Source organism: Anabrus simplex, chromosome 1 (assembly GCF_040414725.1).
Source record: "Anabrus simplex isolate iqAnaSimp1 chromosome 1, ASM4041472v1, whole genome shotgun sequence".
Classification (NCBI taxonomy): Eukaryota; Metazoa; Arthropoda; class Insecta; order Orthoptera; family Tettigoniidae; genus Anabrus; species Anabrus simplex.
The window spans coordinates 1559287854-1559314005 of record NC_090265.1 but is presented as its reverse complement, the minus strand read 5'-3'; the positions used below and the strand labels follow the sequence as shown (position 1 = coordinate 1559314005).

At 36.4% G+C, this 26152-nt stretch overlaps 1 protein-coding gene across 1 annotated transcript in view; it reads right to left on the bottom strand.

The window, feature by feature from the left end:
- The window catches only part of LOC136880643 (constitutive coactivator of peroxisome proliferator-activated receptor gamma), a 194104-nt gene that overhangs the window by 20372 nt on the left and 147580 nt on the right, over positions 1-26152 (bottom strand). The window contains exon 5 of the mRNA XM_068225583.1: positions 14868-15071. Coding sequence (XP_068081684.1) covers positions 14868-15071 — 204 coding nt within the window. The remainder of the gene's footprint in view (positions 1-14867; positions 15072-26152) is intronic.

Sequence of the window (26152 nt, the reverse complement as noted above, 5' to 3'; positions counted from 1 at the left end):
TGTTACAAGTAACTTGGTAGCCAACCAGGCTAATTCCAAACTAAATAGGTTTATCAATCTTAAAATTAAAATATCTAAGTTGTCTAAAGATATAACATTTTTAAAGCAATGTTTAAAACTAAAATTGATCCCAAAATTTTTGAAACCTACACAAAGAAAGAACTTAACCGTCCCAAGTATGAACAAAGTCCAAGATAAAGTAAATGTAATATGGTTAAGGAATGAAATTAAGTCACTATACAAGAAGAAATCCCAATTGAACTTACAACTATATAAAATTCATTTAACGGTAGCTCAGACATTAACCCCATTAGAATGGAACTCTTTCCAACTTCACGTAGACTACAAATTGATGGTTTTACTCGACAAGAAGCAGGCCACTTTAGACAAGAAATTATCACATTTAAAAGAATCTCAAACGCTATCCATTGTACATAATACAGATAAACAAAGAACAACTACTTCAAATGTCCACACACCCACAATTGTTAATTTAACCAACGTGCAGTTTTCTGGAACAGAAACGGAACTCCTGAATAAAGGTCCAAAGTATAACTGGCCTAGTGAAAAAAAGGACTTAGATATTATTACCACAGTGGCTGAGGTAGAAGCTAATATCTCTAAACTCCCCTTTGAAGTTCAAAATGACATTAGATTTGACATAAAAAAGAAATTACCTACACTAGCTAAAGAACTTAATGCTAAATCCGACTCTAATCAAAAATCTTTACCACGTAATTTGAGAACGAAAATAGAAGACAACAACATCATAGTCACAATAGCTGACAAGGGAGGGTCTATGGTGTTAATGGATAAGGACCATTACATAAATAAAACTGAAGAATTTTTTAAGGATAAGATTTATACAATAGTTAGCAAAGATCCTATCGTAAGAACACAACGTAATTTAAAATCTCTAATTAAGAACTCCACATTCCTTCTCAATGAACAGGAACAACAGAGACTGATCAACATGAACCCCAGCATTCCAATAGCCAGAGCCCTACCTAAAATCCATAAAAACAACATTCCCATACGTCCGATTATTAACTGCCGTAATAGCCCTACCTATAAAGTTTCCAAATATATCCACGGTTTCCTCAAACAACATTATAAGTTTAATAATAAACTTCCTTTAAAGAATTCAATCAAATTTTGCGATATTTTAAGTAAATTTGACTTACAACCTAACCATATAATGTGTTCCTATGATGTCATAAACATGTACCCAAATATACCTACTAAAGAAACAGTCAAAATTATCTATGACAATATTTCAAAACATAGCAGCCTGAGTAAGCTGGAAATTGATGAATTTATGAAGATCCTGAATTTTGTATTGAATAACAACTTTTTCTCCTTTAATGGTAAGATTTATCAACAGACTGGCTTAGCCATGGGTGACCCTTTGTCCGGCATCTTGGCTGATATTTACATGGACTCAATAGAATACACGAAAATTAAAGAACATATAAAAGGTATATGTTTATGGCTGAGATTTGTGGACGACACTTTTGTAGTTATTGACAAAAATGTTACTAACAGCGACGAAGTTTTAGAGATTTTAAATAAAATTGTTCCTAATGTAAAATTCACTAAAGAAGACGAAGTTAAACATTCCTTAAATTTTTTAGATATAACGATCACGCGCGCCAATAATACTTTCGATTTTCAAATCTACAGAAAACCCACACAGTCTCCTATAACCTTAAATAATTCCTCTTTACATCCTAAATCTCAAAAACAAGCGTCATTCTATAATTTAATACACAGAGCCTTAAAAATCCCACTATCCCCTAACAACTTAAAAATAGAATTAAACTATATAAGGAACTTGGCCAAGTTTAATGGGTTCAAGGTTGAAATGATTAACCAGTTAATCAATAAAGTTAAATATAAACTATCCACGAATCTCATTCCAGATAAACCTAAAAAAACTAGTTTTGCTACGTTTACATACAATAACCCAGCCATCCACCAGATCGCCAACACACTGAAGAAATACGACACTAATATTGCTTTCAGAACAGTAAATACAAATCAAAGTATATTTTTTAATCATAATAAAGTCAATTATAAAAACAGCCGTTTTTCGAGATCTGGTATTTACAGACTCACTTGTGCTCAGTGTGGATTTAGTTATGTTGGACAGACTGGGCGCAGCTTTCATACGAGATATATGGAGCATTATAATGCCTTAAAGCACAACAAATATTCAGCGATGAGCTCACACATGAGTGAAACAGGACATCAGTTTACATCAATTGATAAAGATCTCACTATTCTAAAATGCATAGGCAAAGGAAAACTTATGAATGAATTAGAAAATCTTTACATCTTTTTAGACCAAGCCTATAACAAAGACCATAATCTTAACGATATCACGGAAGCAAAAAATCCTTTATATGAGCTAACTCCAAAGTTATTAGGCATGGTGAATTCAAAACATAATACAATCCCGCCAAATTTTAGAACTTCTTGTTCTAAAGCTTCCACCACCTCGTCAAATGATAGGCCCGCCCATCTTGCTCCTAACAGCCCGCCAATAACAACACATGCGCGCAAGGATCAACCCACCATTACCCCCCCTCCATGTCCTTCACTGCCTCAGCCACACCGTTATAATACTAGAAGTCGAAAACCCAGTCAAGCTAGCGTTGCTGTAACAACCTGACGTACTTAATACGCTCCGTACGAGTAAGTACCGCATTAGCCATCTTTGACGTACGGGAAGTCTCTTGTACAGTACGGTATTATTCACCAACTTTCTTCTACATTTTGTTTCAGAAAATCCTGAACATTTATTCCAACAAATGTTTCAACGGAATTATAACATCAACTTGACTATCTTTTAGATCCCTTCGACTACCACATAATTTCCGAACTCCGCTAGCTTTGACATACGTTTTATCATAAGCAACGCCTCTACAGAAGTTCCATTTTCTTCTCGACTTTCAGATATCCCAAACATATACATTTTAACTTGTTTATTACATTCACACTTCCGTTTTAAATAACTGACAGTGTTTTTACCACCTTGGATTCAACTTGGGAATTGAAGAAACATCCCCCTTTGATGATTGTCTTATACTCAAGGCCCTCACAGTCTTAATGATATTATAAAAATATGGATCCATTTTAGTTTTAAACTCTCAAAATATCATGTTTAATCACGTTTTAATCTTCAAAACTGTTAATTCACTCTCTTTTAACATACTTTGGTGCATTATCGTTGTTTTAGATGTTATTGTATAATGTTTTACGAAATCATTTTTCAACATTTTAACCTATAATTTATAAGTATATGTATTATTTTTAAGATTGATATAGGCTGATGATGCCCGTAAGGAGGGTGAAACATGTACCTTTGACTTTTATGTATTATGTATAAAAAATATTTGACCATATGAAATAGTGGATCATATTGTATTGTATTGAACAGGTGGACTTATAATATTGTAATAATACTTGAGACATAAGTGGTATGTTCCGAGCTGTTAGCGGAGAGATGGCGTGGAATGACATTAGTAGACGAATAAGTTTGAATGGCGTTTTTAAAAGTAGGAAAGATCACAATATGAAGATAAAGTTGGAATTCAAGAGGACAAACTGGGGCAAATATTCATATATAGGAAGGGGAGTTAGGGATTGGAATAACTTACTAAGGGAGTTGTTCAATAAATTTCCAATTTCTTTGAAATCATTTCTGAAAAGGCTAGGAAAGCAACAGATAGGGAATCTGCCACCTGGGCGACTGCCCTAAATGCAGATCAGTATTGATTGATTGATTGATTGATTGATTGATTGATTGATTGATTGATTGATTGATTGATAGAGGTTTTATAATCCAATTAACCAAACACTTTCTTGAGTAAAAATGATGCAAGCTGGAAGGCCCCATGTCGATATCTAATTCTTAGGAATAAGGTGTCCCAGTTTTACACTTGTACATTGCTATAAATTGAACCATAAATTGTGCATTACTCATTGACTGCTCATATTTTCGTCTATGTTAGACGAACAAAACAAAACTCATATCGCACTTCTATGGCACTGCATTACTAAGACAGCAGCTTAAAAACCTTGGTTTGCATTGAACTCTCTTCCGTTGTTATCCTGGAATTTCCTACCCAGAACTCTCACTCGTCACACCTCTTTGTTATCGCAGCAGGCAATCGTTACCAGTTAATGAGCACATTCCAATGTGTTTGCAATCATTGCATGGAAAAGTGATCCGTTCAAATCCTGATTTTGAATTCCTCAAGCTTATAAAAGACATATTGTGGTGAAAATGCAAAAAACGTATAATTTGACCTCACTTAGTCCCAAATGTCTTAATTTAAGTATGCACCTGTCACTTCTTGTGACATAGAAAGATCATTTTCTATGCTTAAGAATGTGCTCACAGATAAACAGGTGAGCTTAAATCAAGACAATTGGGAGAAATTAGTTGTTGTACAATGTTTCAAAAGGAGCTGAATTTTGATTGTGCATATTTTCCAGTTTATTGTGCATGTTTTGCGATCTGATAGTGCATGAATGCATGCATATTTTGAGATTTGATAGTGCATGGAAATCCGGGCTCTATTAATGACTCTCAGTAACAGTTTCTTATGCCAGTCAGTTTTTTAAACATCACCAAATGCAGTGGTTTTCAAACTGCACCCTGAGGATCTCCACGATATTGAAGGACTATTTCCACAGTTGCATGATAAACAAAAATACATACAGACAGTCTGATATGCCTACATATATCAGCAATGAACACGATGAGAACTTTGCTTGGTTTTGTGGCAACCATGAAAAATGCATTACATTTTTCAATATTGCACTTTAATTGCTTTTTCTTCTTTCTTTTTTTTCCCCCTTGAATATTTTTGAGGTCTTGGTAGACAAAATTAGTTGCTGCATTAGCCAGTGATCCTACATTTCTGATGAAATTTACCTACATCGCACAGTACAGAACAGGTTTAAAATTATGATTAGTTATGGACGTCCATTACGATTGAATGTAACAGCATGTAACACAGTACATTGGAAATTATAAGGAAACTGCATTATTGATATTCTCAGTTGTTAAGCCATATGCAGAATGATAGGAACATTGGCTCTCTCCTCACCAATCCCATTTCCTCTTCATCCATTTAATCTCAGTCCCTGACAAACACCTTTCTCCTTCCAACTTCATCAGGAGGACAGGTTCTCTCAGTCAAAAGCCTTCTCATAGTCCAGAAAACTGATTAAGACAGGGATGCAAAACTCATGAGACTTCTCAAGAATCTGCCACAAGTTGAGAATTTGTTCCCAAGATCCCTTTTCTTGAATAAAGCTTGCTTGTTCAGGAGAGATTTTAGATTGTAAGTATAATTTCAGATGCTTATTTAATAATATCTTACTTGAATGCAAAATTAGTGCAACAGTGCAATAGTTAGAGTAATACTTGACTGAGCCTTTTTGATGTATAGGGATAAAGATGAATTTGTCCAGTCCCTTGACCATTCTCCAATGCTTCATATTCTAATACATGTATAATGGAATGTGCCTATCAATCAATCAATACTGATCTGCATTTAGGGCAGTCGCCCAGGTGGCAGATTCCCTATTTGTTGTTTTCCTAGCCTTTTCCTAAATGATTTCAAAGAAATTGGAAATTTATTGAACATCTCTCTTGGTAAGTTATTCCAATCCCTAACTCCCCTTCCTATAAATGAATATTTGCCCCAGTTTGTCCTCTTGAATTCCAACTTTATCTTCATATTGTGATCTTTCCTACTTTTATAAACGCCATTCAAACTTATTCGTCGACTAATGTCATTCTACGCCATCTCTCCGCTGACAGCCCGGAACATACCACTTAACATTACATGTTATAAACCTCATTTTAGGTCCGTATTGAAATTTTTTTAACAGTTCAACAGTAATAAAGGTGTTTTAATTTATTCCACCTATTCAATACACAGTACATTTATTCCACCTATTCAATACACAGTACATTGGAAATTATAAGGAAACTGCATTATTGATATTCTCAGTTGTTAAGCCATATGCAGAATGATAGGAACATTGGCTCTCTCCTCACCAATCCCATTTCCTCTTCATCCAAATGCAGTGGTTTTCAAACTGCACCCTGAGGATCTCCACGATATTGAAGGACTATTTCCACAGTCCATTCGCATTTCCTTCCCAATTGACATCTGGCAAATTCAGATCTCGCTACAATCACATTTCTTTCCATGTCGTTTCCCACATAGCTGACTATCCTATCAAATAATTCTGAATCCGCGTCAGTGCTACCCTTTCCCGATCTGTACACTCCAAATATATCAAGTTGCCTATTATCTTTAGGTGGAATAAATTAAAACACCTTTATTACTGTTGAACTGTTACATACCACTTAGTCGAGCAGCTCTTCTTCTTTCTCTCAATTCTTCCCAACCCAAACATTGCAACATTTTTGTAACGCTACTCTTTTGTCGGAAATCGCCCAGAACAAATCGAGCTGCTTTTCTGTGGATTTTTTCCAGTTCTTGAATCAGGTAATCCTGGTGAGGGTCCCATACACTGGAACCATACTCTAGTTGGGGTCTTACCAGAGACTTATATGCACTCTCCTTTACATCCTTACTACAACCCCTAAACACCCTCATAACCATGTGCAGAGATCTGTACCCTTTATTTACAATCCCATTTATGTGATTACCCCAATGAAGATCTTTCCTTATATTAACACCTAGATACTTACAATGATCCCCAAAAGGAACTTTCACCCCATCAACGCAGTAATTAAAACTGAGAGGACTTTTCCTACTTGTAAAACTCACAACCTGACTTTTAACCCCGTTTATCAACATACCATTGCCTGCTGTCCATCTCACAACATTTTCGAGGTCACGTAGAAGTCGCTCACAATCTTGTAACTTATTTATCACTCTATAGAGAATAACATTATCCGCAAAAAGCCTTACCTCCGATTCCACTCCTTTACTCATATCATTTATATATATAAGAAAACATAAAGGTCCGAAAATACTGCCTTGAGGAATTCCCCTCTTAATTATTACAGGGTCAGATAAAGCTTCACCTACTCTAATTCTCTGAGATCTATTTTCTAGAAATATAGCAACCCATTCAGTCACTCTTTTGTCTAGTCCAGTTGCACTCATTTTTGCCAGTAGTCTCCCATGATCCACCCTATCAAATGCTTTAGACAGGTCAATCGCAATACAGTCCATTTGACCTCCTGAATCCAAGATATCTGCTATATCTTGCTGGAATCCTACAAGTTGAGCTTCAGTGGAATAACCTTTCCTAAAACCGAATTGCTTTCTATCGAACCAGTTATTAATTTCACAAACATGTCTAATATAATCAGAAAGAATGCCTTCCCAAAGCTTACATACAATGCATGTCAAACTTACAGGCCTGTAATTTTCAGCTTTATGTCTATCACCCTTTCCTTTATACACAGGGGCAACTATAGCAACTCTCCATTCATCTGGTATAGCTCCTCCGACCAAACAATAATCAAATAAGTACTTCAGATATGGTACTATATCCCAACCCATTGTCTTTAGTATATCCCCAGAAATCTGATCAATTCCAGTCGCTTTTCTAGTTTTTAACTTTTGTATCTTATTGTAAATGTCATTGTTATCATACGTAAATTTTATTACTTCTTTGGCCTTAGTCTCCTCCTCTATCTCAACATTATCCTTGTAACCAACAATCTTTACATACTGCTGACTGAATACTTGTGCCTTTTGAAGATCCTCACATACACACTCCCCTTGTTCATTAATTATTCCTGGAATGTCCTTCTTGGAACCTGTTTCTGCCTTCAAATACCTATACATACCCTTCCATTTTTCACTAAAATTCGTATGACTGCCAATTATGCTTGCCATCATATTATCCTTAGCTGCCTTCTTTGCTAGATTCAATTTTCTAGTAAGTTCCTTCAATTTCTCCTTACTTCCACAGCCATTTCTAACTCTTATTTCTTTCCAGTCTGCACCTCCTTCTTAGTCTCTTTATTTCTCTATTATAATAAGGTGGGTCTTTACCATTCCTTACCACCCTTAAAGGTACAAACCTGTTTTCGCATTCCTCAACAATTTCTTTAAACCCATCCCAGAGTCTGTTTACATTTATATTTACCGTTTTCCACCGATCATAGCTACTTTTTAGAAACTGCCTCATGCCTGCTTTATCAGCCATATGGTACTGCCTAACAGTCCTACTTTTAAGACCTTCCTTTCTATCACATTTATTTTTAACTACCACAAAAACAGCTTCATGATCACTAATACCATCTATTACTTCAGTTTCCCTATAGAGCTCATCTGGTTTTATCAGCACGACATCCAGGATATTTTTCCCTCTGGTTGGTTCCATCACTTTCTGAATCAGCTGTCCTTCCCATATTAACTTATTTGCCATTTGTTGGTCATGCTTTCTGTCGTTCGCATTTCCTTCCCAATTGACATCTGGCAAATTCAGATCTCCCGCTACAATCACATTTCTTTCCATGTCGTTTCCCACATAGCTGACTATCCTATCAAATAATTCTGAATCCGCGTCAGTGCTACCCTTTCCCGATCTGTACACTCCAAATATATCAAGTTGCCTATTATCTTTAGAAATGAGCCTTACACCTAGAATTTCATGTGTCTCATCTTTAACTTTTTCGTAGCTTACAAATTCTTCTTTCACCAGAATGAACACTCCGCCTCCCACCCTTCCTATCCTATCTCTACGATACACACTCCAGTGCTGTGAGAAAATTTCTGCATCCATGATATCATTTCTCAGCCATGATTCAACTCCTATTACAATATCTGGTGAATATATATCTATTAAATTACTTAATTCTATTCCTTTCCTTACAATACTTCTACAGTTCAACACTAACAATTTTATGTCATCCCTACTTGATTTCCAGTTCCCTGTTCCCTTATCACCGCTCCCTAGGCCATCCCGTTTCCCTGAATGTACCTCCCTATTACCCTTCCAAACAAATTTCCTAACTTATGCGTACCACTGCGGTTTAAATGAAGGCCATCCGAGCGCAGATCCCTATCTCCTACCCACCCATTTGGATCTAGAAATTTCACTCCCAGTTTCCCACATACCCACATACATACCCACTCCATCTCCTTCTGGGACTTTGTTGCTTTTGAATGATTGATAGGTGTTCCATTTCACTGTGCAAAATATAAAGTTTCTATTCTCCATTGGGACACTCAATTTTGTGCAGTCATTCCTTTTCAGTATTTTTATTTGCACACAAGTTAGTACAGTATTGTCTCCATCCCTCAAAAGAAATTATCCTGTCATCAGTAAGTCTGCTGTCTTACCATCTATCACCCAGGTATGGGGCTTAAAATCTTGAATAATATTGGACAGCTTCTTAAATAAATCATGAGTTAGGTTGAAGTTTTCATGGTATTCTAGCTCTTCACATAATATGTTATGAATTAACAGGTGTCTGTATTCCATAAGTGAGCTGTAAAATCAGAATGTGCTTTTTTATTTTGTATATAAACTAGCTATCCACCCCAGCTTCATATGGAAGCAGTTATTAGTTTAAGGCGATATGTTACTTTTAACCAAGCACTTATAAAATTTCTTTGTATACGACATTAGTCGCTTTTTCTCCAGTAATGAACAAAAAGATTTTATTTTAATACGATACATACGATAGGGTCATGTAAAGCTGTCCAATAGAAAAACATTCTCCACTGAGATCAACTCCAATCATTCTAAGTGTCTGAACCAGGGCTTTGTTTATTGTCATGCCAAAGCAGACTCTTACGGGAAACTGGAATAATTTCAAATCAAAAGGCAAATCAAAAGGAATTATAGCATCATCATACACATCTTTACAAAGAAAGAAAGAAAGAAAGAAAGAAAGAAAGAAAGAAAGAAAGAAAGAAAGAAAGAAAGAAAGAAAGAAAAGAAAGTCGTGTTGAGTGTGCTAATTATTGTCCAATCTAGCTGCTTTGTCATGCTATGAAGATCTGTGAGCATGTTCTAGACAAAAGGATTCATGTGTAAATTTACCATCAACCAAGTTGGATTTGTGAAGAATTTCAGAACAACTGATACAATTCATGCTGCACAACTCTCATTTGAGAAATGCCATCAGAAGGACATGCCACTTCATCTTGCGCTCTTGGCCCTCGAAAAGGTCTTCGATTGGGTACTGCACAGTTTCATCTGACTAGCATTTAAAAAACATGGTGTGCCAGAATATCTTGTTCACTGGGTGAAGCTGCTTTATGCAGAACTGAGGAGCTACATCTAAACTACTGTAGGACCATCTAAAACATTTTCCCATCATAGTCGACATACACCACGGATCCACCCTATCACTGCTCCTGTTCAACTTAGTGATGGACACTGTAACAGTTGACCTGCACCGGCCATTACCATGGACCCTTCTCTATGCTGACGATGTGATGCTGACTGCAGAGAACGAGCTGGATCCACAATGCCAAACTTAAGAATTGGACAGACTGGCAAAACATGCACCTCAACAAGAAGAAAATAAGAGTACATGATGTCAGACGCACAAAAAATGGGAACCATCAACGTAGACAGCGACAATATGCTGCGAGTGATAAAGTTTAAATATCTTGGTTCCACGATAGCTGACGATGGCTGAATCATCAAAGAAATCAACATGAGAATTAATACAGCCAGGATGAAGTGGCGAATGACAACCAGTGTCACTTGCAACTGCAAGATGAAAGATAATTTAAAATCAAATCTACTGTATTGTAATCTGTCCTATCACATTATGGCCGTGAATGTTGGCCGACTACTATGGCAGAATGCTGACTTAGCATAATGGAGGCAAAGGTCCTGAGGTGGACAGTAGGTATTACTACATTAGATTGCTTTTCGAACTATTGTACAATATCATGTAACGGTGTGGCGTTGCACCTGTCCGTGAAAAAGTGTGCGAGAACCATCTCCAATGGTTTGCACATTTTTTTATGAGCAGAAATTGACACAATTGCCAGGATGGGCTACAACCTAGAGATCGTTGGCAGAAGACCAAAGGGATGGCCTTAAGCAACATTGGGTCGACACACTACATAAAGACCTCAAGCGTGTGAATATTCATCCAGATACAGCCCAAGGTAGAACTAAATAGAGATGTAGATCCATGTAGTGGACCCGGCCACAACCAGGTGGGATAAATGCTAAAGAAGAAGTATAATAATGGAGCCTGTTGTATGAGTCATAACCAAAGAGGACTTGACGGTTATTTGTACAGTAGAACCCCTTTTTAACAAATCTCAGGGGCATTTGGATATTTCTTCCTTAAAAGGGGGTTCAAAGAAAATAGGCTATGTATCACAAGAAATAATAATAAATTTATGTCTTTAATGTAATGTCAAGAAATAATAAATGAACATATTAATACTAAAAACTCAAATTAACACAAGAATAACAGAAAATATTTACAAAACAGCAGACGTAACAAATTCCTTAGTGGACTATTGCGAGCACAACCTGCAGCAAGGAAATGAGAATTAGGTATTACTGACTTGCAATTTTAAAATGAAGGAACAGAGGCCTAACATTCATTCTGAAATAGTTTGCTTCTTCTTGCCCAGGTGTCTCATGGAAAGAAGTTTTCTCTCAATTTGGTTGAGACTGTTGATGAGGTCTTCATCAATATTGAAGGAGGAGAAATACCCTCCAGTGCTGCCCCAAAAGTTGGTTCTGCTGGATCTTCTTCTTCTTCCTCCTCTTTTGTACTTTGTCTTTTTGCATCATCACAAAGGTCTCCAACAACTATCTGTGGTCCTGAGATTAGGATATTATCATCACAAGTGACAAATTCTTCGAATGTTGTGGCACCTAAGTCCTTTGATACAATCTCCCCATCTTTCCTAATATCATCCGTAATGTCATCTTCATTAAAAACTTCTGAAATGGCACCAAAACCTGCATGGCCAAAGCAGTTTTGAATAGTGTCCGTTGTGACTAGTTGCCATGCTGCTACAAACATATGCATGGCTTGGAGTATATTCAATTTCATTTCCTCATTTCTTTCGAGGAAAGAAATAGCTCTTTGAACCAGGGCCTTCCTGTACTTCACTTTCACAGAATGAATAATGCCAAAGTCCAAAGGCTGCGGGTGACTAGTGCAGTTAGGAGGAAAGAAAACAACTTTGATATTCTGCAGGAAAGATGTATCTGAAGGAGGAGCTGGATATCTGGTTATCACCAGAACTATCTTCCTTCCTGCTGATCCCATCTTAGCATCCGAGCTTCGTAAAAATTTTAGAAATATCTCCAATGTCTATACGCAACAAATTCTAACTCTTTCATCATCAGGTTCTATTGGTTCCAACTAGGATTGGGAATATCCCTCACACTACAGCAAGAATCCATTATATTATAAGAATGTCGCATGGTTTTATCTACATTTAATTTCTGTATCAGAAATATTGGACCTCAAGCAAAACAGACACCCTCTGTGCCAATGTTCAACTTTCAATTCTCCACCTGAAGATACACTCGGAATTCTAGAATTCAATAGAAGCATCTGGACTTTGCATTCAACCGGCATATTACGTTTTTAAAGTGCAATTTTAGAGTATTCACGAACAAGGGCATATTTTAATCATTATTGTAATAATTGTATTATAACATTCTTACAGTCTAATTGTAATTGATGTAAATACTAAAAATTTTAATTGTCACTCATAAGTACATCATTATTTTATCTATAACAGTTCGTCAATCCACCATTTTATATGTACATTATCGCATCACATACACAGTTCATTCTTTTAAATCTTATTTCCACAATGTAATTCTGCCTTAGGACTTCGGCAAATCCATAAGTGTATCTTGGTTAGGCTGATGATGATCCATATAGGGTCGAAACTAGTACCTTGATAATATGTTGTAATGTATTTATAAACATTACAATTACTGTACAGTATTGAGTAGGTGGAATAAACTTTGTATAATATATGCAGTGATTGATTGTTTATGATGTGTAATTATGTTTACATTAAGTTATTCTAGTAAAATATGACTAATAAAATGCAAGTCAATTTTCATTCTATAATATGTTCTTTCATTTCAATAAGGAGAATTAAAAAAAAAAAAAATTGAATCTCTCAGTTTGGATTAACCGGACTTTCGGATTAACAGGGTTCGGATTAACGGGACTCTAGTGTATTATTATTATTATTATTATTGATTTCCATTATTATGGATTCTATAAAATATGATGGTAGAAATGTCGTAGGCTTGATGTACTGTACGATGTGAAATTAATCATTTTTATGGATATTTTAAGGTTAACTACTGTAGTGACCCACTCCGACTAAAACGGTCCTAACTCCCAAACCGTTCATGCAAATTATGTACTTTAAAGATTATTTTAATCCTTAATGAGTCCTAGAAGATGTTAACACTTTATTTGGACATAAAATTGAGGGAAAATCTCTATTTATTTATTTATTATTTACCTGAAAAGTGTTCTTTTTTACCACCGACTATGAACTAAAATTGCTCTAAAGGGTAAATGGCTGGAGATAAGTATATGCCCTCATAAACTCTTTTGTAGAGCTTCAACAGCTCTACATTTCGTATGCTTACACTTGGGGTGTATCGATGACGGTTCAGCCATGGAACCATAATTCCATGATTTTTTCATTTTGTTCAATATCCATAGCCTTTTTTAATCTTCTGAAATAGATCTTTCACTGTAAATCACATGAAATTTGCAAGAGAACTTCCACCTAAATATTTATATTTCGTGAAGTTACTTGTGTCTTGCGGTATGTACGCGTACGTGAGTCATGCCTCTAGGCCGTAATGCTAGTCTCATCGGAAACCGCACTTCGCTCCCATACAGCCGTCATTCAAGTATTACCTACAGTTCAGTGGATGTAACTAACCAACAGCATCTAGCACGACAGTGACTGCTGCTGGCTGGTAACAGTGATTTCCAGAGACTGCGCCAATTTATCATGGTTCCACACATTTAAATTAGGAATGAGATTACATGAAAACAAAAGTTAATGAACATTTAAAACAACTTTAGAAAAAAATTATCACATATTTTCATTACAATGGGATGTGCAATCGTAATTTATGTGAAATATATTTATTAAAAGCGGGCCTTTCCTTATATCGGGGTTTGTTACAAGGGGGTTTAAATAACACTGTGCTTTTGGCGATTTGGCTGGGCCTTATGAAAATCTTTGTTAAAAGCAGGAATCCCTTAAAAGCAGGCACGTTTAAACAGGATTCTACTGTAACTGTCAAATACTGTACACAAGCAGACAAGTTTACATATAATTAATTTTGAGCCATTGCTCCATGTCTGCAATGGCTTAGCAGTAACATTCATAATAGACACTGGTGGCCACTGTAACAGTCAACATGTTACAGAAGACTTCATTTTTCCATTAATACTCCATAGATTAAACAATCGACTGAAATCAAATAGAATAATGGGAACAACATCAGAAACTGTTCTATGAAAATGAGAAAGCACTTGCCAAAATATCTGCTGATAAAATATATTTACATAGATACCTGAATCCACTATGAAAATTAAATTTCTGAACATATAATCCTAATATTACATAAAATATTAGCTATTTGTTCTTAATTCATTTCAGAATTTAGAAAACATTGATAATTTGACCTTCTGTTCCTTACTTATTGAGCTCATAAGATATTGAAATTTGAAGTTCACGGCTACTAGCATTAACATAACATACTGATGACTCACAAGCAAATTACCACAAACCACCTTTGTCTGAGAAGAGTAGTGTACCTTTTTCAGAGGATAGCCTACTGCAGCCAAGAGGAGAGTAGTGTACCTTTTTCAGAGGATAGCCTACTGCAGCCAAGAGGAAGAGAACAGTGCTGATGCCACAACCATAGAGTGTAGCTAGGTTGACCACTCTAGGAAGATCTACAGGGCATATAAGTTCATCAAGCTGCTGCAGAGAATATGAGTTGAGAGTAATGGCCAGAATTATGAGAGCTTCTGCTTCCCATTCCTCCAACATACCTGGGTACTCCTGAAAACAAAGAGAAAAATAAGAATGCTTCTACCTCACTCTCCTCCAACATATTTGGGTACTCCTAAAATAAGCAACTAAACAAACAAACTGTACCAAGTAGAGTGTAAATCATGAATTGTACTTGTGAAACAGCCTACATGTCATGTGCTGAGGACATGAAGTGCATCCAGTGCCGAGTAATCCAGTTGCTTGCAGAACATTAAAATGCTTTACAAATTTCATAATTTAATGTCGTTGGTCAATAGAAAACAATTTTGAAATCCCACACATTCAATGGACATAGGGTATTGATGATTTTGCTATTTTCGCTGTGCGAAGACAAGCTACTTCCGTGGAGTTTAGTTTGGTGTGGATCAATCTTTGGAACGGTCTAATGTAGTATGGATATGGGTCCGTGTGCGCCTGATCCAATGGGGAACCTGAGCTGTTCCTTTTGACTTACCGATGGCTGAAAAAAAAAAAAAAAAACAACTATGTAACATTATTCACTTTAAGGTGCGGGAATTTCCTTTTCTTTTCTTAGCCTCCAGTATATTCTACGATTTTCAGTGCTGTAGCCTCAAACACATCTTAACATTGTGAAGCCAAGTGTATTTCATAACCTTTTTGTGTATAAATTATAAATCACCTTTCACTTGGACTTCTTGACATGTGACTAGCACTCTGTATCGATCAAGGATTATTCTTATTTTTAGATTGGTGTTGGCATGTGCCTTTTAAAGAATGTATTTAAACAGCATTTGGCTTTGTAAGGGTTTTAGTTTGATAGTGTTTAAATTATGGTACCTTCGATTTTCATTTCGAAAATATTTGATACTTGACCTAAAAGTTTTGTTTAATTATTTTGTGGAATAGATTTGTATTAATTTCAAGTTTGTGAAATATTTAGTGTAATATTACATTCCCTGTGGAACTTCTACACATCCATTGCAAGTCATGAAAATTTATGTATGTTAATTAGATAGTTCTTAAGGTTAATTTTATTTCTTAAGTTGATGCTTTAGCTTAAATAAATAGTTCACTGTTGACCCTTTTATTTTGGGTTCACTATATCGACATGATTTGGGGTGAAGTACAGACCAGACTCAATGTATGGAAATCCCAGTTCCAGGAATATAACCTCAACATCAGCGAGACCAAGTCAGTGGTGATGGCAGTCAACAGAGAAGGGCGTCCAGTAAGTGTAAAACTAGGAGACCACCAGCTAGAGTGTGTGGATAGCTTTCCTTACCTTGGAAGTGTAATCTCCAGTGATAATTTGGTCAGAAAGGAAATTACAGAGTGCAAAAGGGATCAGAATTCTACCAACAAGTAAGAACACTTTTATAGGATGACATAATTCCAAAACCAGCCAAACTGATGATGTTTAACAGTTATTTCATACCAATATTGACTTATAGTATTGAAGCGTGCACCCTCACAGAAAGATATTTGTCAAGACTGCAAGCACCAGAGATAACATTTCTTAGATCCACCATCCAGAAGACCAAGATGGACAAGTTAAGGAATGAACAGGTGAGGAAAGAAGCCAGATTAAAGACATCCCTATTAGACCAAATCAGCACATCCAGATTATGGTGGTATGGGCATGTGATGAGGATGGAGCCTACAAGAACAACCAGAATAAATTTGGAAAGACAGGTGGAGGGAAAAAGACCTGCAGGAAGACTTAAAACCTGGTGGATGGACATGATCAAGGTTGATCTAGTTACCAGAGGATGGACAGTGGGTGATGTTCTCCATGACAAGTTTTTTATGGACAGGAAGAAATGGATGAGGCTCATTAACAGTACCCAGGAAACTGGAACTGTACGATGATGATCTCAACAGTCTACGATCACAGCAGAGTCCACGTTGTTTCTGCATCCTTTTCCCTGCCAATCATTTAGTTGTCCCTTTTGTTTTTCTTTTTAATGTGTTAAATTTAATTGATTAATATTTCTTTTATTTCTAAATGTAATATTTTGTGTGCTGGGTGGTACACAAACAAAATAAGAGAGTTACATTCCCCTCCTCCAACATGCTTGGATAGTCCTAAAACACAAAACAAACAAACAAAATAAGAGAACTACTTTTCCCTGAGTATTACAAACAAACAAACAAACAATATAAGAGCGCTTCTACTTCTGTCTCCTCAAACCTGGGTACTCATGATAACAAATAATACAATAAGAAAAATCTTTAAAGAGAAGAACATGCATACATACATACACACATACATATTGTACCGGGAATGCTGGTCCAAGATAAAGTCCTCGCCCTTCCATTTTGAATTACGCGCTGCACACCGACTCAACAGCTAGCTATATCATGAAGTTCGTATGCGATGTGGAGCTTATGATGTCACAGCCTGCCTTCCCTTGCGAAAGAAAGATTGCATCAGCCAGAGAACATTCGAAATGTTCTATGCCTAATAAATTTCCTTAGGATAATAATTAAATAATGAAGACAACATCATCGTGTTGCCAAATTTTTTGTCTCCATTTCCACCAAGTTTGATGCAAATTCGATGGAACCTAAAGGAGATATTAACTGAAATGCAATTACTGCTATCTTCACGATTTGCGTATATAAGGAGAGCTAATTCCCAAGGCAGATCAAAGTATCAATTACCACGGTTGGAGCCACTCGGTCAGCTTGTGGCAGTCACGATGGAGCATCGAGTGACAGTCTAATTTCTACGGTGTTGAAAGGTAGAACTTATCAATTTTCTCTAGTTCGTGACTGATTGAATACAACTTGTGCTTTGCCGACACTAACATTTACAAGTGATTGATTATTTAGGATGAGTGTTTTAAGACTTGTGTTTATTTTCCAAGTGCTCATATTTCAAAGTAAATCAGACATTCTAATCAGTGATAGATTCTTGAACAGTGCTTGTATTTTGTCAAGTGATTGAAATATTCTGAGAGTTTTCATTGACATAATGGTGCTATAAGACTTAGAATTTCTCAAGTGTCGAACATTGACAAGTGATTGAATATAATGTTAACTTAAATTCAGTATCTACGTCACTGGACTTGCAATTTTCCCATATGTAAATAATTCTCAAACACTTGGAAATAATTTCGTAGGTGATAGACTGCGAACTGTATATTTGAACTTGTATTCATCAACCTTATGAGTGATTGAACCAAGGACTGTTAACGAACAGAGTCAGTTTCAGTTTATTTTCGATTAACCCATGTGAACAGGAATAATTTCACAAGTACAATATTTTCGTTTCTATCCAATCAAAGTGATTGTCTTCAAAATTGTGCAAAACTCAGAAATATTTATCAAGTAAGAAAACTTAAAACTTATGCCAAGTGTCACATTCTTCGAACTTACTAGATCGATTTCATTGACATTCGACAATGTGAAGTTACATGATCATATAATTTTAAGTGGCTATTTAATTTGCAAGTTTGATTTTATTGACATACGACTCCACTTACTTATCTTTCAAGTGTTAAGACTGAATTGCGTGTTCGATTTATTGACATTCGGCTGCATTAAATGATTATTGTTAAAACACGGAGTAGATTCCATTGAAATTCTACTATATGATAGTTATTGATTTAATCTTTGAGTACATGATTTTTACATGCTATAATCTTTGTTTAAGATCATTATTATATCTCTCTCTCATCTGTGCAGAAGCCGCTTTCCAAATTAACATGTCCAGGGCATAAGTGCTTGTATTAATATACATCCTATACGTGACCAATATTGATGCCCATTCTACTAGAACTTCTAGACTGTCTTGATCTTCTAGAAATTCCAGAACATCTAGAATATCCATCAAGAGAGAAATCGTGTTTCCGTGGTGCAGAGAGGAGACCCATGGTAATATAAGAGTGGCAGCCGGACTTCAAGGAACGTCGCCAGCCACAGGACAAGGAAAGGACACTTCCCAGTATTTCTGCTGTACAGAGGTGATATGAAATTTGAACTATTGTTAATAAACTCAGGTTTTTTTTGAAATGAAAACGAAAAATGAAAACCTACAACCTGTTTTTCAGTCTTTGACTGGGTCAGGGATGAAATGAATGAAACAAATATAGGCTATTATTACAATGGGGTCGCCACTCCCAAGGTGAGTTTTTTTGAATCAGACATTTTTCAACAAACCTCTCTCCCTCTGTAGCACTCCATTTCTGTACCGTACAAGCCCTGCATTGAATCTTATGCTTTTCTAGCCCAAGTACGGCATTTACGGTTACAATATATACATACATACGAAGGTAATCCCAAAAAGAAGGTCTCCTATTTTTTTAATAAATACACAGACCTGTTTATTTCTATACTGGTTTACATCATTTTACAGCTTGAACATTTAGCTATTTTCATACCTGCCAACTGTACAAAACAAAAAATCGGGAGATTTTGATATGAAAATCAGGAGAAATCAGGAGATACAATTGGTTAAAACTGTACAAGTCTTGCGCAATACAGTACTATGATATATTTATAAACTTCTTGTCTCAAAGCCTGACTGTTGCTATATAAGGCTACATGGCTAAATATTACACATCTCTATTCCCTCACAGGAAGTATGTGAGTGAGATGGTCAATCTCTGATAAGCCTTCCAAAAATCATTAAATGAACTCATGCTCCACATGTGTGAATCAGTCATGCACTTAGATGCCATTACTTAGCAAATGCATAGATTAATACATTGCATCAAGTGCCCGCACAATTATGCAAAGCGCAATGCTATTTGTATCAAATAACTAGCTGATGTACCCGTGCTTTGTTATGGAATTCTCAGAAAGACTGTCCTTATAGTTTTCCCAACTGAAGACAACATATGTCATTACAATGACATCAGTACAAATATCGTGATTAAAAGCAATGTTGTCGTGAAATATTCGATAAAATGAAAAACAGCACATTTTCTCACTTTTAACAAAAAGTACAGTACTACGGTCTCGATCTAACAGTTCAAAGTTCCAGAGCTAGAATGACCAGGCTGCAGATAGCCGCAAACACCCCGTGTCATTATTCCGTTTAAGTGTGTACACTGCTCATTCCAATCACTGCCTCAGAGTAGGGATCGAATAGCTGGAATACTATGATGATCCAGTGTGTTATGCAGTGGGGTGCACCGAACCCCACCTACCCCAGAGCTGCTGGGGTAAATAAATTTGTATTTACATTTTCTCATTATTCCATGGAACGCTTTTTATAATGTTTAAAAGATAGCGAAAATATAAATCAAGCCAAGTACAGCTGTCTCGACAATCCACTCGCACTACCGTAGTTCAGCTTCTTCAGCGAGCTGGGTTTCCTTGTTGGCACGAAAGAGAGCTACCCCACCTTATCAATACAAATTTATTTTACATTAAGCAGGTAAATATAGTCAAATAGTCAAGACTAGTTTCGACCCCTAGGGGGTCATCCTCAGTTGACATCCTCAGTTGACCCCTAGGGGTCGAAACTAGTCTTGACTATTTGACTATATTTACCTGCTTAATGTAAAATAAATTTGTATTGATAAGGTGGAGATTTGTATATATATTGTTTTTCTGTAAAGTAATATCTATCAATACGGAAATGAAACTTATAAATAACAGAGAGCTACCCCAGCGAAATTTAAGTCGCTTGCTTGACATGTGCACTTGAAGGTTCCTTGTCCTGGGAGAGGGGCAGGGCTGTGGACACTCCCCAGACAGCAATGTACGGTGACAGTCCAGCTAGCTTGGATAAGGTATGTTAGTTTTAATACTTGACACTCGAAGTGTTCAGTGCCACACACTAGAGACTACAAGAAAAATATCAACATGTTAACAGTATAGCCACTTGCACATCGCTTTGCCAACAAAAATAGAGCCAGTTTATGAAATCAATTGTAATATAGAAGAATATATTTTAATTATATATTATTGTTTATATATAATATATATTATATACATTATATATTATTTATATATTATTATTTATTTATTTATTTTATTTATTTGGAATGCATTCAAAGACGGAAAGAAAATTTGGTTAGGCCACTGTTTGTGACAATTTTTTTTTTCTTTTGCAAGATGCTTTACGTCGCATCGACACAGATGGGTCTTATGGTGACGATGGGATAGGAAAGGTCTAGGAGTGGAAAGGAAGCATCCGTGGCCTTAATTAAGGTACAGCCCCAGCATCTGCCTGGTTTGAAAATGGGAAACCACGGAAAACTATCTTCAGAGCTGCCGACAGTGGGGTTCGAACCCACTATATCCCGAATACTGGATACTGGCTGCACTTAAGTGACTGCAGCTATCGAGCTTGGCACTTTACGAAATTGTTTAATAACCGAAGTATTGGAAGGGAAGATACGAAAAAAAAAAAAAAAAAATGAAGAGAGGAAGGAAGAGGTATCAGTTAGTGGACAGTGTAAAGGTAAATAGAAGCTATTGGAAGACAAAGAGAATGGCTGAAGACAGAACAGCATGGAGAATTCATGCGAAGACCTGCCGATAGGCAGACCACTAGTGATGATGATGATGATGATGATGATGATGATGATGATGATGTGGGTTTTGGCATGTATACAGTTTTTTCGAGCAATTCATTGATGGCATGTGTAAAGTATGTGATAGCCGCAGAAAAATATTTAGGTTACCCAGCTTGAACACAGAGCTAAGAGCAAAGTGAAAGAATTTTGTACTTGGTTTTCTGTGATGGTGGTATAGTGAATTTTTGTAGTGTTCCTCTTGGATTATAGGTAAAGGTTTCGCGAGTTCAGTGGCATTTTTCACGAATATAACATGTGCATGTGTTATACGCCATGGCAAATATTTTCCTCATTTGTCATTGATGCACGTACACTCAGTAGGCGAGAGAAACTATAAAACTTCGGCGATGGTAAAATACCAGTTAGTTTTGCTGATTCAGTTTAGATTAGGCTTTTTAAGTTAAAAACAAATGTTAGTCCCAGTGTATTTTTGTGTAAACCATAGCTGTACTGTCACGAAGCATCACTGGATGAAACTGTAAGTATATTGTTTAAAATCTGCTATAGATTAAGTTATGATGGTGTCGTCACTGCCGTGAATATCAATTTGGAAATATGAGCGAGTGTGTGGTTGAAAACATTCTTGAAAAATCTTTCTTAGGTACACGTTTCCAAGAAAAATGCACCCTTATAAAATGGTAATGTTAACATTAGAGAGTGTAGTGGGGTTAAGATTTGCTTATATTTAAAACATATTTTTGCAGCTTGGTTAATGAATGTGTTCACCGCATGCCACTGGTGTTACATATCAGTGGTATCAGAAAATCTATGAACCAGAGGAATGGATGCTTGTAACTGTACAAATGTACGATCTCCAAATTTTTAGGTTAGGAAATTTTCGTAAAATAGTTCGTAATATTGAAGTAATGTAAATCAGGTAATTTTGTTCATTAATATGTAAAAACATAATATTAGAAGAAGAATTTGTAGTAGGGAATTTTGTATATATATGTAATTTTAATTTGTGTAAGTGTCTGCACATGGCATGGCAGTGTAGGTTGCTCAAGAATTGTGCAACACGAAAAACAGTGGCTATATTGGGAAAGACGCTTGAAGTCAGTTGAATGTGTTGCAACAAATTGGCTTGGAAACCCGGGATACGGCAGGTAGTATAGGCTGAAGATTGGAGTGGATGAATGTGAATGTACATGAGTGGACGTTCAATGTCACATCAGACACTCAATAGCCAATACGAGGGCTTTGTTTTAAGCGAGGTTGGGTTGACTGAGTGATGCGTCAAGAAGTGCCTGTGAGAGCGTTGCTACCAGCAAACTTTTCGGAACGCTATAACGACATGTAGCAAGCCTATATAAGTATGTACGCGTGTGCGGCAAGTCATTCTAATTCTAATTCTGTGTGTTTCTCATTCGGACCAGCGCGCGGGAGCTACATATTTTGCGCAGCTTCCTATGCGATCTTCTATTGTTCGTATCTTCTATGGAGTGAACATGGTATAATCACAGACGCTAACGGGTTTCCGGCTTTGCGGTGGACGTTCTGTATACTGTAAAGGACACTACTAGTGTTTGATACTCAAACTCTGTATAATGATTAGGCCTATACTACAATTCTTCTATAAGATAATGTACAGTGGATGTGGTGGTGCATACTGAATCTACATTTTAATTGTATGCCCTCACGGAACATTTTGTAGAGCTTGAACAGCTCTACATTTCTTGAGAAAGAAATTCATCGTCGGCCGAACATGCAGTTTCAGTTGGAGAAATGTGAGGCGTCACACTAACCTGTGCAGCAATCGAGAAGGACTCAAGACGTCGATGAAGAAGTGTGTAAATAAGGTTAGGGATGCTCTTCGTAAAGAAGGTTGCATCTGTACGTAGAGAAAGTCGTTGTAGTTTTCTTTACCAGATTAGAATTTTCTTCTGTAACGGTAGAGAGTGCAGTGGGACTCTTACCTGGAAGTATGTTAAGGAATGTATATAGTGAAAATAATTTTTATTGATGGTTTGTAGATGTTTGTAATTTGCCTTTGTAAATGTCAAACACGAGTAGGCCTCATCAAGTAATGATTTTGTTGGTCGTAGTTGTTTGTAATTTGCCTTTGTAAACAGCAAACACGAGTAGGTCTCGTCAAGTAATGATTTTGTTGGTTTTTAGTTGTCTGCATATTTGCCCTTTGTAAACGGCGAACAGGTGTTGGTCTCATCAAGTGATGATTATTGTGGTATTTGTTATATACTTTTTATTATTTTGGGAGTAAAGTCATGGAATGAAACTTGCACCAAATCTTTTATCAGTGGAGTAAGGATGATCCTGGCATGCTACCTAACTTCTATTTCAGGGGTAAATAGCAACAGGTAAGGTTATAAAGTAATACTGGAGCTTCGTCAGCCTGATGACCATCACCTTGGAAGAGGAAGTTGCTCGTTGCTCTACAGAGTTAATTATTCCTGCAATTGTTTTGCAGGTGGCGCCCATTCTTGTTATTTATACTTATTTTAGTCACCGTTTATTAATTTCATATTTTCAATAGCTTGCAGATGTTACAACTGTAAGTATATTGTTTAAAATCTGCTATAGATTAAGTTATGATGGTGTCGTCACCGCCGTGAATATCAATTTGGAAATATGTGCAAGTGTGTGATTGAAAATATTCTTGAAAAAATCTTTCTCAGGTAGACGTTTCCAAGAAAAATGCAGCCTTATAAAATGGTAATGTTAACATTAGAGAGTGTAGTGAGTGGGGTTAAGATTTGCTTATATTTAAAACATATTTTTGCAGCCTGGTTAATGAATGTGTTCACCGCATGTCACTGGTGTTACATATCAGTGGTATCAGAAAATCTATGAACCAGAGGTATAGATGCTAAAGAAGAGAAAGATCTAACTCCCCCAATATTCAGGCAGGCTGCTATACTCGGTACACAGCAGTAATCCCATCTATCGGAGATAAATGGCAGCCGAATACACAAAGCACATCACAATAAACAATGCTCAATGTAATGTTACTGTTGATCAATTTCATGAGCTTTCTATACTGCAGGCCTTCACGTTTAGTTTTCTTCCAACTCTGTGATATTAGAGCATCTAATGTAAAGTGAGTTCTCCTTTCTTTCATGATTCCCTCTTGTGTTCCTTCATGACTTTTTCCTCATTCTTATAATCATCTTCACAATTTAGTCACCATCACCATCAATATTATTATAGTCGGTACGGTAAAACTGAATAAGACATAAATAATCGGAAATTCTATTCTCTGTAACTTTTGTTATGTAGTACTTTTTGATATGACCAATAAGATAGGTAATTAAAAATTAAATTTTTGGCACCTTCCACTAAACTACCATTTCGAACAGGGTGAATAAAAGTATCTGTAGTGTAGACTGTAGTTCCTGATTCCCCGACTTTACATTCCAATTTTCCTTAGATTCTGTCACCCATTTTCTCGTACCTCTGCATTGATATGGACTTGGCAACAAAAATCCAAATTCATGAATATCTCTATCATGGTAAATGAATAATAAACAAATGATAGAAAATTTAATAATATGTAACTTCAGTTATGTAGTATTTATCAATAGGGCCAATAATAACATAAATATTTGAGAGTCAAATTTAAGGCCTTCCCTTAAACTACCTTTTCACTCAGCATGAATAAAATATTTTATAGCCTAGATTGTAGCGACTTATTCCCCAACTTTATATACCGATTTTCATTCAATTCTCTTCAGTCGTTTTCTTGTGATGCTCATAGATATGTACATACAGACATGCATACATACATACATACATAGGGGAAGATTTGGCAGAACCGGACGGCGTGCAGTATCGGACAGTGTCACTTTCTGCGAATCGCCGCAAGATTGCAGCACCCTTCAGTAAGTGCTTACAAGCTTGTTGTGATGGAAGCGTGTGGTCGCCATTTTGAGATGGTTACTTAAGAAGTGTACTTGTGGTGTGAGATTTCGTGATTTTGTGCTCAGTGTCACTGTACGAAGATAACTTTCTTGGCTAATAACGTCAGCATAGGTAAGTGCAATATCAATTAACGTACGGTTCATCAATTACTATTGGTTAGTGCACCATTGAGTGGTATAATATCCCTGTGGCTTTAATACATTCAGTTTCCTGACCCATAAACTTTAAACGAATGGGTCGGGCAGTATTGGACAGACTACTGGCGGGCAGTATCGGACATGAAGCTTGTAAGTTTTCTCGCCGACTATACAAATTTTCTATTTTGTTTCAGCTTAAAATGGAGAAGAAACGTGGAAAAAGGACAGAGGAAAATATGAAAATGGCCATTAATGAAGTAAAAAGTAACTTTCGATTCCACGCCTTCTTCTTCAAGACCCGTCTTGTCAGTACCAAAGACCACCGCATCTTTAGAGATAGGGCTACATAGCTCCTCTTTGTCCCAAAGTGAAAACCTAATTCACATCTGTCCACTTCCAAGTGCTAAGAGTGTAAATTTCAACATACGGAAACGGCGTGGGGACCAAAGTGAAATTCTCACTTCAAGCCCTTACAAACTCCTCCTCGAAGAAAGACAACGAATAAAAGGTGCCCATTCAGTGCAGACAACCGTCAAGTCCAATATTAAATCCAGGAGAGAATTAAAAGGAAATATTCAGC